This window comes from Tamandua tetradactyla, chromosome 3 (assembly GCF_023851605.1).
Source record: "Tamandua tetradactyla isolate mTamTet1 chromosome 3, mTamTet1.pri, whole genome shotgun sequence".
Classification (NCBI taxonomy): domain Eukaryota; kingdom Metazoa; phylum Chordata; class Mammalia; order Pilosa; family Myrmecophagidae; genus Tamandua; species Tamandua tetradactyla.
Genome location: NC_135329.1, coordinates 141,182,693 through 141,197,048, shown reverse-complemented (window position 1 = coordinate 141,197,048; position 14,356 = coordinate 141,182,693). Strand labels below are relative to the sequence as shown.

The 14,356-nt window shown below is 36.6% G+C and overlaps 1 protein-coding gene across 2 annotated transcripts in view; it reads left to right on the top strand.

The window, feature by feature from the left end:
- CFAP210 (cilia and flagella associated protein 210) overlaps positions 1–14,356 on the top strand; it is a 63,998-nt gene that overhangs the window by 17,111 nt on the left and 32,531 nt on the right. For both annotated transcript variants that reach the window (XM_077154087.1, XM_077154086.1), the window contains 2 exons: positions 2,614–2,787; positions 2,920–3,113. In XM_077154087.1, coding sequence (XP_077010202.1) covers positions 2,614–2,787; positions 2,920–3,113 — 368 coding nt within the window. The remainder of the gene's footprint in view (positions 1–2,613; positions 2,788–2,919; positions 3,114–14,356) is intronic.

Sequence of the window (14,356 nt, the reverse complement as noted above, 5' to 3'; positions counted from 1 at the left end):
TTTAATGTTGATAGAAAGCCTTCATTGACATTCCAATTTGCTTCTTATGTCCAAATAATAGGCATTTCTTCTGTATCGTTCCCATTCTTAGATCACATCTAGTATCATGTATGACATTTATCTTATTATTTTCTCTTTATTATTTTTTTAATTGTGGAGACATATATAACAAATCTTCCCATTCCAAACCCCTCTGAAGCATACCATTCAGTGGGAACACATACACAATATTGTAGTACCCTCACCACCATCCATTACCATTACTTTCCCTTCACCTCAAACAGAAACCCTACCCTCATTTTGCACTAATGCCCCTTGGCCTCTGTTACCCATCCCTGATACTTTATGCACTCTACTTTCTGACTCTATGAATTTTCGTATTCTGATATTTTCTTTGTGATTATCAAGGGGCTTAAATTTAACAACCTAAACCTATAACAGTATCATTTGCTTTGATAACCTTAACAACTTCAATTGCATACATGAACTATGTTCCTATACTCCTCGATCCCCCAGCGTTATGTATATGCAAATATGTAAATTACATATTTACACGTTATGAATCCAAAACAAATTATATGTCATTACATTTTATGCATTTGCCTTTTAGATCCCATAGGAGGTAAAAAGTGAAGTTATAAATCAAAAATACAATGGTACTACTGGGGATTTATATTTACATATGTGATTATCTTTATCCAAGATCTTTATTTCTTCATGTGACTTCAGTCAATTGTCTACTGTTCTTTTATTTCAAACTGAAGAACTGCCTTTAGCATTTCTGTAGGGCTGGTTTAGTGATGATGAAATTCCTCAGCTTTTGTTTATCTGGAAATGGCTTGATTTCTCTTCTATTTTTGAAAAGACAGTTTTGCCAGAGTTCTTAGTTGGCAGTTTTTTGCTTTTGGCACATTAAATGTCTCCCACTGCCTTTTGCCTCCATGGTTTCCAATGAGAATTGTCATTTAATCCTATTGAGACTCCTTTGTATGTGACATAGTGCTTCTCTCTTGTAGCTTTCAGAGTTCTCTCTTTATCTTTGGCATTTGACAGTTTGATTATAACATGGTGCATTGTGGGTATTTGGCTTATCTTTGATGCTTTTTGAGATTTTCTATGCTTTACTGGTTTTAAGCAATTTGAATATGTTGCACCTTGGTTTCATTTTTTTCTGTTTCTTGTTTCTGAGTTTTTTTTGTGTTTCCTGGTTCTGAGGGTTATAATTTCTTTCATCATACTTGTAAAAATTTTGGCCATATTTCTTTATCTCTCCCCCTCTCTCTGCCCTTTATGGATTCCAATTACACAAATATTAGTCCACTTGAACTTGTCTCACAGCTCACTGATATTCTTTTCTGTCCCCCCGCCTTTAAATTTATATATCAAAATAGTCTTTTTTTCTCCGTTGTTCATTTTGAGTTACTCATATTGCTATATCTTCATATTTACTAATCTTTTCTCCTGCAGTGCTAATGTAATACTAATCCCACCTAGACACTGTATTTTTCATCACAGACATTGTAGTTTTCATCTCTAGAAGTTTGATTTGGGTTTTTTTTTTTACCTCTTCTCTGCCTCTACCCATGTTCAGTTTTTTTGTTCAGAGAGTTTCCCAGGATTTTTTTTTTAAAAGCATTGATATTTCCTTACATCATTGCAAGTTACACTATCTTTTTGGAAGGGACATAGAAATCTTATGGTATCTTGCTTTAGTAACAATGTTCATACTTTATTGTCTTTTTTCTATAATACTGAAGAATTATAGAATAATGATGATATTGTATATGTTTTGTAAGACATTCTGAAAAGGCAAAACTACAGGGAAAGAAAATAGATCTAGCTGCAGGTAGGGAAGGGGTTGATTAAAAAAGGACATGAGGCAATTTGGGGTTGGGGAGATTGAACTTCTCCATTTTATTTTACATAAAAATAGCACACTATACTTACACTTAATGCTCTACTCCTCCATGAGTATTAAAGAAATAAAAGAAGAAAGGAAGGTCTTGCTAATAAACCTACAGTAGTTAAAACTGATATTAAGCACAGAAATATTCAAATTTCTAGGTTAGAAGAGAGAGCCTAGAAACAAATCCATGTTATATATGGGAATTGGATATATGTCAGAAATGTCATTACAAATCAAAAGGGAATAGATGAGATATTCAATAACAGATACTGGGATAATTAACTATCCATATCAAAAAGATGAAACTATTTCATTTCAATACAGAATACACAGAAGTTAATTTCAGCTGGATAAAAGACTTAAATGTAAAAAGCCAAACAGTAAAACTTTTAAATAAGTCATAAGAGAATATCTTCAGGATATAATAGTAAGTAAGGATTTCCTAAGGAGATTGCATATGGAAGTTAGAGTTGGAGGGTGAGTTTTCACTGTATACCTTTATAATATTTTGGGATTTTTGGACAGTGTAATTATTACCTATATAAAAAATTCAATTAAAAATAAAATCATATTTTATTTATTAATAATATGTGAAAATACAATAGAAAACCATAACAAAAGCTCGCATTATCATATTGCAGTGTTTCATTTTGATAAAATTGAACTGGGAAATTAAAAACAAAAGATTGCTTTTATCTCTTTTACAGGGCATGAAAGAGCAGAAACTTGAAGCCAAAAAGAAGCGTAATGAAGAATTAGAGGCAGAAAGACAAATTCTTGATATGGAAGAAGCAGTATACAAACAAGGAGAAAGAAAAAAGGCTATGGAAAATGCAAGACAATATCAATTTTACCAGACAGAAAGAGTGAAAAAATTTCATGTACTACTTCAATTTTCTCTTATTTTTTATTATTTACTCTCTCATTCATTCATTTATGCATTTATTTATTTAAAGTATCTATACATAATTAAACTTCATTTTCCTAAAATACTGCAATTTCATTTTTTGTAGTCAGGACTTCTTCTTAGTCGAGTTATGAAAGAACGTGATGCTCAGCTTGAATTCCAGAAGAGTAAAATAAAATCAGATAAGAAATGGGAGGAACAATTGAAACTCAATATTGAAAAAGCTTTTAAGGAAGAACAAGAAAAAGCAGACAAACGCCGCAAAGATAGGGTGGCTCTAGCCAATGATCATCTAAAACAGTATGTGACATAAATCATCCCTTTCTTTCTATCCTCTTCTTTCTTTTAGTGGATAAAGCTTTTTTTTTTCTGACTATAAAGTAATGAAATGCTTATCTTAGTCTTCCATGTCTGCTATGACAGCTACCACACAATGGGTTGGCTTAAGTAACCAGAATTTATTATCTCACAATTTGGGAGGCTGAAAGTTCAAAATCAAGGTCTTGACATACCTTTTCCCAGAGTCTTTCCTGGTGCTGGCTTGCCATAATAATCCTTAGGGTGTCTTGGTTTGTATCGCTGCTTCTATCACATGGTCTTTTCCTATGGTTTTCTCTGACTTCTGGTTTCTACCAGAAATTTGGACATAATTTCCTCTATAAGGCCTCCAGTAATATGGATTAAGGCCCATCCTGATTTAGTTTGGCTACACCTAAATAAAATCTTTGAAGATCCTAATCACAAATGAGTCCACACCCTAACCTACCTTAACATATTCAAGGATACTATTTATAATGGGTTCGCACCCACATGAGTGAAGATTGACTTGAATATGTCTTTTTTGAGGTATCTGATTGAGTCCCTAACAATGCTAAAATAACTAATTAGTAGAAATATTTTTTTTTAAAAAGTTAAAAATCACTATCATCTCTTTACCCAGAGACAATATATTGGTTACTATCATCACAGTAATGCTGCATAGTAACCATATTAGTCTAGTGCTGTACAGCAATAAAAATCTATTTCTCATGCACTTGAGGTTGGTTGCTATAGACTGATTCAGGAACTGTTCTTTAAGCTACAGGGCTAGCTCGATTTGCTCCTTGCTGTAAGTAAGGATCTGATCTGTTAAATGTGTTTTATTCTGGGATCCAGGATAAAGGGGCAACAGCCACCTCAGGGAACCTTTTCTTATGGTATTTACAGTGGTGCAAAAGAGCTAGCTGAAGCTTGCTAGCATGGGACTAAACCCAAAGTCAAGGGGAAAAGAAATATACTTAACCCACCATGAGTCTAGAGTGTGTCACCTGGTCAAGCCCAACAACATTGGGACAGAGAAGTTGACTCCCATGGAATTGGGGGATGAAGGAGTTAATTTTTTTTTCAACAATTATCTACCTCAGGAAGTTACTGCTATTATTGTGGTGTATATCCATAAAGGCTTTGGGGAGGTATTTATTGAGGTATAATTTGCATACAGTAAAATTCACCTTTTAAAAGGCATATAGCTATATAACCACCACCAAAATTAAGATATAGATCATTTATATTATCCCAAAAAGTTTACTCTTGCTCCTTTGCACTACATTCTATCTCCTATCTCTGGCAGTCTATTCATCCACTAATATAGACTTTTTCCCCCCTGAGCACATATATTCACATTTTATAAAATTAACTTGGATCAACAGTGTCATTTTATTAAATGCTTTTGTCTTTCTTCTTCTTCTTCCTCTTTTTTTAAAATGTTTCTGTCTACTTACTAGTATGCCATGATCTCTGGCTATGACAAAGACCAATCTGATCTTTTTTAGGGGATGGGGGCTGCATGGTCTTGGAATCAAACCCAGTTCTCCCACACTGACCCACCTATGCACCCCCCCAATCTGATCATTGTTAATGCAGTTTTATTGAGATATATTCACACAGCACAGAAACCATCCAAAATATACAATCACTGGTTCACAGTATCATAAATCATATAGTAGTGCATACAGTTCCATAATCAAATTTAGAACATTTTCATTACTCTAGAAAAGAAATAAAAATAAAAAAGAAAATCCTAATCTTCCCATAGTCCTTATCCCCCATTATTGACTCTAGTGCTGGTGTGGTATATTTGTTACTATTGATAGAAGAGTATTAAAATATTACTGTTAACCATAGTCCATAGTTTGCAATAGGTACATTTTTTCCCATTTGCCCCTCTGTTATTAACTCCTCATAATAGTGTTGCTCTAGTTCACAAAATAACTTCATAATATTTGTACAGTTAATCATGGACGTTATCTACCTCGAGATTCATTGTTATACATTCCCGTGTTTTAACCTTCAGCTTTCTTCTGGTGACATACAGACACTAAACTTCCCCCTTCCACCACTTGCAAGAGCACCTGAAAGAATCAAATATCTAGGAATAAACCTAACCAAGGATATAAAGGACTTGTACACAGAAAGCTTTGATAAAAGAAATCAAACATCTGAATAAATGGAAAGCCATTCTGTTGCCCATGGTTTGGAAGACTAAAGGTTGTTTTTACACACACCATTCAGTGCCGTTACTTATTCTCACAGTAACATCACCTCTGTCCATTTCCAAAAGTTTAAGTTCATTCTGGTTAAACATTCTTCAATATTAAGCATCTGCTCCCTGTTCTTTACCCTCAGTCTATATCCAGATAAGCTATAATCTGTATTTTATGTCTATGGGTTTAAATATTATAATTACTTCCTATCAATGAAATTATAAAATATTTGTCCTTTTATGTCTGACTTATTTCACTTAACATAATGTCCTCCAGTTTCATCCATGTTGTCACATGCTTCAGGACTTCATTCCTTTGTACTGCTGAATAATATTCCATCTTATGTATATATCACATTTTGCTTATCCATTCATCTGTTGATGGACACTTGGATTGTTTCCATCTTTTGGCAATTGTGAATAATGCTGCTGTGAACATCCATGTGCAAATGTTTGTTCACATCCCTGCTTTCAGATCTTCTGAATATCCTGAGTAGTGGGATTGCTAGATCCTAAGGCAACTTTATACTTAACTTCCTGAAGAACCACCAAACCATCCTCCACAGCAGCTGTATCATTTTACATTCCTGCTAACAGTGAATCAGTGTTCCAGTTTCTCCACCTCCTCTCCAACACTTGTAGTTGCCTCTTTATTTAATAGCAGCCATTCTTAGAGGTGTGAGATGATACCTCATTCTGATTTGATTTGCATTTCCCTAACAGCTAGTGAAGATGAGCATCTTTTCATGTGCTTTTAGCCATTTGTATTTCCTCTTTGGAGAAATGTCTGTTCATGTCCTTTGCCCATTTTTTTAATTGGGTTGTTTGTCCTTTTATATTGAGTTGTAGGATTTCTTTATATATACTGGATATCAAACCCTTATCCAGACAATGTGTTTCCAAATATTTTCTCCCGTTGAGTAGGCTGCCTTTTCAACCTTTTGACAAGGTCCTTTGAAGCACAGAAGTATTGGATTTTGAGAAGGTCCCATTTATCTATTTTTTTCTTTTGTTGCTTTGTGCTTTGGACATAAAGTCTAAGAAACTACCACCTATCACTAGATCTTGATGTTTCCCTACATTTTCTTCTAGGAATTTTATGGTACTGATTCTTATATATAAGTCTTTGATCTATTTTGAATTAATTTTTGAATAGGGTATGAGATATGAGTCTGCTCTTATTCTTTTGACTGTGGATATACAGTTCTCTCAATACCATTTGTTGAAGAAGCTCTCTTCCAGTTGAGTGGGCATAGGAGCCTTATCAAAAATCAGTCCACCATAGATCTGAGGGTCTATTTCTGGGCCTCAATTCAATTCCAATGATTAATATATCTATATGCCAGTACCATGCTGTTTTGACCACTGTGGCTTTATGATGTACTTTAAAATCAGGAAACGTGATACCTTCTGCTTCCTTTTCAAGATGTGTTGCCTATTTGAGGCCCCTTACCCTTCCAAGTAAAATTGATAATTAGCTTCTCCATTGTTGCAAAGTCGTCTGTTGGAATTTTGATTCGTATTGCATTGAATCTGTACATCAGCTTGGGTAGAACTGACATCTTAACAACATTTAGTCTTCCAAACCATGGACAACAGAATGGCTTTCCATTTATTCAGATGTTTGATTTCTTGTATCAAAGTTTTATAGTTTTCTGTGTACAAGTCCTTTATATCCTTGGTTAGGTTTGTTCCTAGATATTTGATTCTTTCAGGTGCTCTCGCAAGTGGAATTTTTTCCTTGATTACCTCCGCAGATAGCTCATCACTAGTGTATGGAAACATCATTGATTTTTTAATGCTGATTTTGTATACCACCACTTTGCTGAACTCACTTATTAGCTCAAGTAGCCTTGCTGTTGTTTTTTCTGGATTTTATAAATATAGGATCATGTCGTCCATAAATACTGACAGTTTTACTTCTTCCTTTCTGATTTGGATCCCTTTTATTTCTTTTTATTGACTAATTGCTCTAGGTACAACTCCAAGCACAATGTTGAATAGCAATATAACAGTGGGTGTCTTGTTTTGTTGCCATTAGAGTGAGAGATTTCAGTCTCTCACCATTAAGTATGATGTTAGCTGTAGATTTTTCATATATTCCCTTTATCATTGTTCTAGTTTGCTAGCTGCCAGAATGCAATTTTCCGGAACTGGAATGGCTTTTAAAAAGGGGAATTTAATGAGTTGCTAGTTTACAGTTCTAAGGCAGAGAAAATGTCCAAGAAATCTAAAGAAATGTCCAATCAAAGGCATCCAGGGAAAGATACTTGGTTTGAGAAGGCCAGCGAAGTTCAGGGTTTCTCTCTCAAGTGGAAGGGCACATGGCAAACACAGAGTTTCTCTCTCATCTGGAAAGGTACATGGTGAACACGGGTCAGGGTTCCTCTCTCATCTGGAAGGGCACATGGCAAACATGGCATCATCTGCGAGCTTCTTCTCCTGGCTTCTTGTTTTTATGAAGCTCCCCAGGAGGTGTTTTCCTTCTTCATCTCCAAAGGTCGCAGGCTTGTGGGCTCTCAGTTTTTTGGTGCTGCAGCATTCTCTGCTCTCTCCGAATCTCTCATTCTCCAAAATGTTTCCTCTTTTATAGGACTTCAGAAACTAATCAAGACCCACCCAAATGGGTGGTGATATACCTCCCAACAACCACTCTTGATTAAATAACATCTCCAGGGAGATGATCTAATTACAGTTTCAGGCATACAGTACTGAATAGGGATTAGAAGAAACGGCTGCCTTTGCATGATGGGATTAGGATTAAAACATGGCTTTTCTAGGGTACATACATCATTTCAAACCAGCACAATCATGTTGAGAAAGTTTCCTTTAATTCCTATGTTTTGAAGTGTTTTTATTATGAAAAGATTCTGAATTTTGTCAAATGCCTTTTCTGTGTTGAGATCATCATGTGGTTTTTCCCTTTTAATTTGTTAATGTGTAATACATTAATTGATTTTCTTATGTTGAACTACCTTTATGTACATGGAATAAAACCCACTTGATCTTGGTGTATAGCTATTTTGATATGCTGTTGGATTCTGTTTACAAGTATTTTGTTGAGAATTTTTACGTCTATGTTAATTAGAGAGATTGAAGTTTTCTTTTCTTGTATCTTTTTCTGTCTTTGGTATTAGGGTAACATTGGCTTCATAGAATGTGTTGGGTAGTATTCCCTCTTCTTCAATTTCTTAGAAGAGTTTGAGCAGGAATGGTATTAATTCCAAAAATAGAATGCTTGATAAAACTCACCTGTGAAGTCATCTAGTTCTGGTCTTTTCTTGGTAGGTTTTTTTCTTTCTTTTGCATGGGTGGGCACCGGAAACCGAATCTGGGTCTCTGGCATGGCAGGCAAGAACTCTGCCTATTGAGCCATCATGGCCCTCTTGGTAGATTTTTGATGCCTGATTTGATCTCTTTACTTGTGCTTGGTTTGTTGAGGTCTTCTATTTCTTCAGCATATGTTGTTCTTGTGTTTGTAGGAAGTTTGTCCATTTCATCAAAGTTGTCTAGCTTGTTGGCATACAGTTGCTCATGATCTTTATTATTTCTTTGGTGCCCATGGTAATTTCCCACCTCTTCTCATTTCTGATTTATTATTTGTAGCTTCTCTCTTTTTTGTCTTTGTCAGTCTAGCTAAGGGTTTGTCAATTTTATTGATCGTCTCAAAGAACCAACTTTTGGTTTTATTAATTTTCTTTATTGTTTTGCAGTTCTCCATTTCATTAATTTTTCTGCTCTAATCTTTACTTCTTTGTTTTTGTTTGTTTTGGAATTCACTTGCTGTTCTTTCTCCAGTTTCTCCAGTTGTTCAGTTAGGTTGTTGATTTTAGCTCTTTCCTTCTTTTTAAGATAGGCATTTAGGGCTATAAATTTCCCTCTCAGCACTGCCCTCACTGCACCCCCTAAGTTTTGTTATGTTGTGTTCTCATTATTATTCGTCTCAAGATATTTATTGATTTCTCCTGCAGTTTCTTTTTTAACCCACTGATTAAGAGTTTATTGTTTAATCTCCATATATGTGTGTATTTTCCAATTCTCCATTATTGATTTCTAGCTTCATTCTATTATGATAAGAGAGAATACTTTGCCTAATTCAGTCCTTTTAAATTCATTAAGACCTGTTTTGTGCTCCAGCGTATGGTCTATCCTGGAGAATGTTCCATGAGCACTTGAGAACAATGTGTATCCTGCTGTGTTGGGATGAAGTGTTCGATATATGTCTGTTAAGTCTAGTTCATTTATCATGTTATTTATGTTCTTTGTTTCTTTATTGGCCCTCTGTTTAGTTGTCCTATCTTTTGGAGAGAGTAATATGTTGAAGTCTCCGACGATTTTGGTAGAGTTGACTATTACTCCCTACAGCTTTGCCAGTGCTTCCCTCATGTATTTTGGGGCACCTTGTTTAGGAACATAGATATTTATGATTGTTATTTCTTCTTGTTGAATTGCCCCCCCTTTTTTTTTTTACTATATTGTGCCCTTCTTTATATCTTATAACATTTTTGCATTTAAAAATTTATTTTATCTGATATTAGTATAATTACCCCAGTATTCTTTTGTTTAACACTTACATGGAATATCTTTTCCCATCCTTTCATTTTCAATGTATTTGCATTTTTGGGTCAAAAGATGAGTCTCTTATAAACAGCATATAGAGGGATCGTATTTTTAATCCATTCTGCCAATCCATTTGTTTTGATTGGGGAATTTAATCAATTAGCATTCAGAATTATTACTATAAAGGCATTTATTGATTCAGTCATCTTATCCTTTGGTTTTTATTTGTCAGATCTATTTTTCTCTCTCTTTTTATCCTTTAAGTTATCCTTACTAATATTCTTCAATTCTGTACTCTCTTCCAGACCGCTCTCCCTCCTGTCTTTTCCTTTCATCTGACAGGACTCCTTTAGTAGTTCTCGTAGGCTGGTCTCTTATTAAGTGTCTGTTAATCAGTGAGTTATTTTAAACTCCCCTTCTTTTTTTTTTTTTGTGGGGAAATGCACTGGCTTGGAATTGAACCTGTGTCTCCCGCATGGCAGGTGAGAATTCTACCACTGAACTACCCTTGTACCCTGCCCCCCCCACATTTTTGAAGGGCAGCTTTGGTAAATGGAAAATTCTTGACTGGCAATTTTTCTCTTTCAGTATCCTAAATATATCACACCACTGCCTTCTTGCTCCATGGTGTCTGATGAGAAATCAGTACATAGTCTTATGTGGCTTTCCTTGTATGTGGTGAATTGCTTTTCTCTTGCTGCATCCAGAATTTTCTCCTTCTCATTGGCATTTCACATTCTGATTACTGTGTGTCTTGGAGTGGGTCTATTCAGATTTGTTCTGTTTGGAGTACATTGAGCTTCTTGGGTTTGTGTATTTACTTCTTTTATAAAGGTTGGGAAATTTTCAGCCATTATTTCTTCGAATAATCTTCTTGTCCCTGTTTTAGTCAGCCAAGGCAACATACCAGAAATGGATTGGCTTTTAATAAAAGGGGATTTATTTAGTTAAAAGCTTATAGTTCTTCAGAAGCAAGGCAGTTAACTTCCATCTGAGGTTCTCTCTTACACAGGAAAGCGCAGGTCGATGTCTGCTGGCCTTCTCTCCCACCTTTTGGGTCCCAGAAGCTTTCCCTGGGGTGATTCCTTTCTGCATCTCCAAACCCCTGGGCTGAGCTGTGAGTGCTGAGATGAGGTATGCTGAGTTTTCTGGGCTGTGCTGCATTGAGCTGTCTTCTGATCTCTCTCTTAAGCCTCCAACTAATTAAATTAAACATCACTCATTGTGGAAGACACTCTTCTTAGCTGACTACAAATGTAATCAGCCATAGATGAATTTCATATGCTAATAACTCAAGTCCAGCAACAGAACTAGGCACCATCACTTAGTCAAGTTGACACCTAAACCTAACTACCATAGTCCCTTTTCCCTTTTCTTTACCTTCTGTATACTCATGATGAATATATTTGTGCAGTTTGTGTTGTTAATCATTTCTCTGTGACCCTGTTTGAATTTTTCCATTTTTTCTCCATCTATTCTTTGTTTGTTCAAATTTAGATGCTCTGTCTTCTAGCTTGCTGATTCTTTCTCCCTTCTCTTCAAATTTGCTATTGTGTTTCCAGTGTATTTTAAATTTCATCTATAGTGTCTTTTATTTCCACAATATCTGTTATTTTTCTATGTATTCTTTCACATTCTTCTTTATGCTCTTTTAGTGTCTTTTTAATATCATTTATCTCCTTATATACATTTTCCTTCATTTCTTTTAATTGTTTCAGGAGATTTGTTTGCACATCTTTGATTAGTTGTTCCAGCTTCTGTATCTCTTCCAACTTTTTGATCTGTTTCGTTTTAGTATGCCTTGTGTTTTTTTTTTTGCTGATATCTGGTCATCTGATTATCTTGATGAGTCTATTCTGAAAGTTGATTTTCCTCTCTTGTCTAGGATTTAGTTGTTGCCTGGGTTTGTATAAGGGCACTGCTTTGACAGTGGTATCGTCCTAATTTCTCAGCTAAAACGGGGCTAGGTACTTGATCTAGGGGTGTAGAGCAGCTCCAATGAGCCTGAGATAGGGTCTGGAAAGCCTCCAAAAAGCCCTACAATTCCTATACACTTTCTGGCTTGCCCAGCAGATGGTGCTGTTTAAGGACCTCATCATCCTCAGAAGTTGTTTATTTCTTCAAGCCCTGGCGGCATCTGACTGAGTGGGGCTGAAACTGCAGGGCTCCTGTGCCCTCACTTCACTGGCCAAGATCCTGCTTAATATGGGCCTGTGCCCCCCACTTTATTTGTGGTGGAGGATTCCCCTAGCTGCCTCAATTTTCAACTGCCCCTTGCCCCATGCAAGGATTGGGCCTGCCTCTGGTGTCTTCCTCAAGGGTAAGGGATAGGCGCCAGGACCCAGGGTTGGAAACAGTCTCTATCCACATTTTCTCAGACTCTTTGTCCCTCACTGACTTGGGCCTTGAAATGTCTTCCCTTGTCCCCCATGTCCCCAAAGAGTTGATTTGGGTAGTTTCTGCCTGGGCACTTGCTGCTTTTAGGGAATATTTTTCAGTTCTCTCCCTGATCCTCCATTTTGGAAGCTCTTCCTTGCTGCCCTTTTGTATTCTGTTCCCCCCCCACCCCCCCCCCCCACACACACACATAGTTTAAGTCCTGCTGTGGGCCCCTGTTGGATTGGATCTCTGTGTATGGATATAGGTAGGGGTCTGTCTCACTGTCGTGAGAGATTTTGAAGTCTGTGTCCCCAGTGGGAGATGGGAGTGATCCTGGCTGCTGCCTCTGGGAACTTTCTGAGCTGGGTGGGACCGAGTGAGGGGGAGAGGAAAAGCTGGCTGGTCCAGGACCAAAGTTTCTTACTTGATCATTTTCTCTTTCTTCTATTCAGTGTTTCTGAAATCCTTCTCTACTCTATACCTTCCTCCGGAGTTCTGAACAAGTGAGAATTGTCGTTTTTTTCACTGAATCTCTGGGGGAGAGGTTTGTAGTAGCTGTTTACATTGCCATGTTGATGAAGTCACCTGTCCTACTTTTTTTTAAAGCAGCTACTATATACACGTTTGAATGTATGCATGTGTATAATTTTGTTTTTTTTTTTTTGATTAGCTAATATATACAAATGGTTAAAGGCATAAAAGGAGATTCAGTAAAAAGTCTCTTCCTTGTCTACCAGCCACCTGTTTCTCCTTTGTAAGATTTTACTGTTTTCTTTACATTTTAAATATGCATGCATTGTTTGGGTGTGCAACAAAGCTTTTTAAACAATATTGATGGACATTTTTCCTATTTTTTCAGCCTGAATAAAGCAGCTATTAATGTCCTGCAGCAAAATGCATTAGTGATTTTAACTATGCATTAAAATTTTCATTTTATGTCAAAAAGAGAGTATTCACCTTTATCCATGGTTTTTCTGAGTTTTGTGTAGTTTGTCACCCTGATGACCATTCTGGAACTGTTCCTTCTCTAAGGGCCCTACAAAGCTCAGGTTGCTTACTATGGGTCATCTTTGCTCACTGAATACCAGCCAAAGTGCCCTGACTGCTACCACTGAGAGAGTACATGTCACGGGTTGGCAAGGGGTATAAGTGACAGCCTAATGTGGAATTTCCCATTTTTCCCATTTTAAGAGAGAAATTTTATTTTTATGGTTTAAATTTATGCCATTTATATGTGATCATTATAGAGTTAGAAAACTGAGTTAAGCAAAACAGAAAAATGAATTTAAAATCACCTGAAACCCTGTGAGCCAGAGCAGGCACTGTTAACATTTGGGTGTACATTCTTCTGCTCTTAAAAATTATTTTTTTAATTTTGCAAATAATTTGAATAAATGATGTGTTGCTTTGCAAATTGCTGAATGTGGTATACCAGAACTAGAACAGCTTTTAAAAATGGGGAATTTAATAAGTTACAAGATTATAATTCTAAGCTTGTAGAAATGTCCAAGCTAAGGCATCCAGGGAAAGATACCTTTTTTTTTTCAGTAGAAATTACCATTTAATAATGTCCAGCTTTGATAACCAAGAATAACATTTACAGCCCTGAAGGGGTTGCAGTTCAGGGAGAGGAAACCCATCCCCCACCTGGCTGCATGGGGCCCACCTACTAGCTCAAACAGGTCCATGCCTCAATACCACTGCAGATCCTTACTTCTGGAAGGGTCTGGCCCTACTGCATTCCTCACACAGGAACACTTAAATCCTTTGTGCAAATCCATTAAGGTCACTCTTCCACACCAACATCCAACCTCCTTAACACCGCAGAGAAGACCCAAATGATCTGATCCCTTCTAACCCCACTGCCCACCCCACCACAGGCATCTCCCCTACTATCTCCAGGCTTTCCCACCTGCCTCCTCTTGGAACACTTGTTACCTATCCCACCAAACAAAGAATGATGACCAGATGTGATGCTTCCGAAGGGTACAGGGAATGTGGACTAGGTAGTGGAGAAAGGTTTGCAGGTCTTAGCCTAGATGTCACTCCCTCTAAGGAACCTTGCCTGACTCTCCACCCCCAA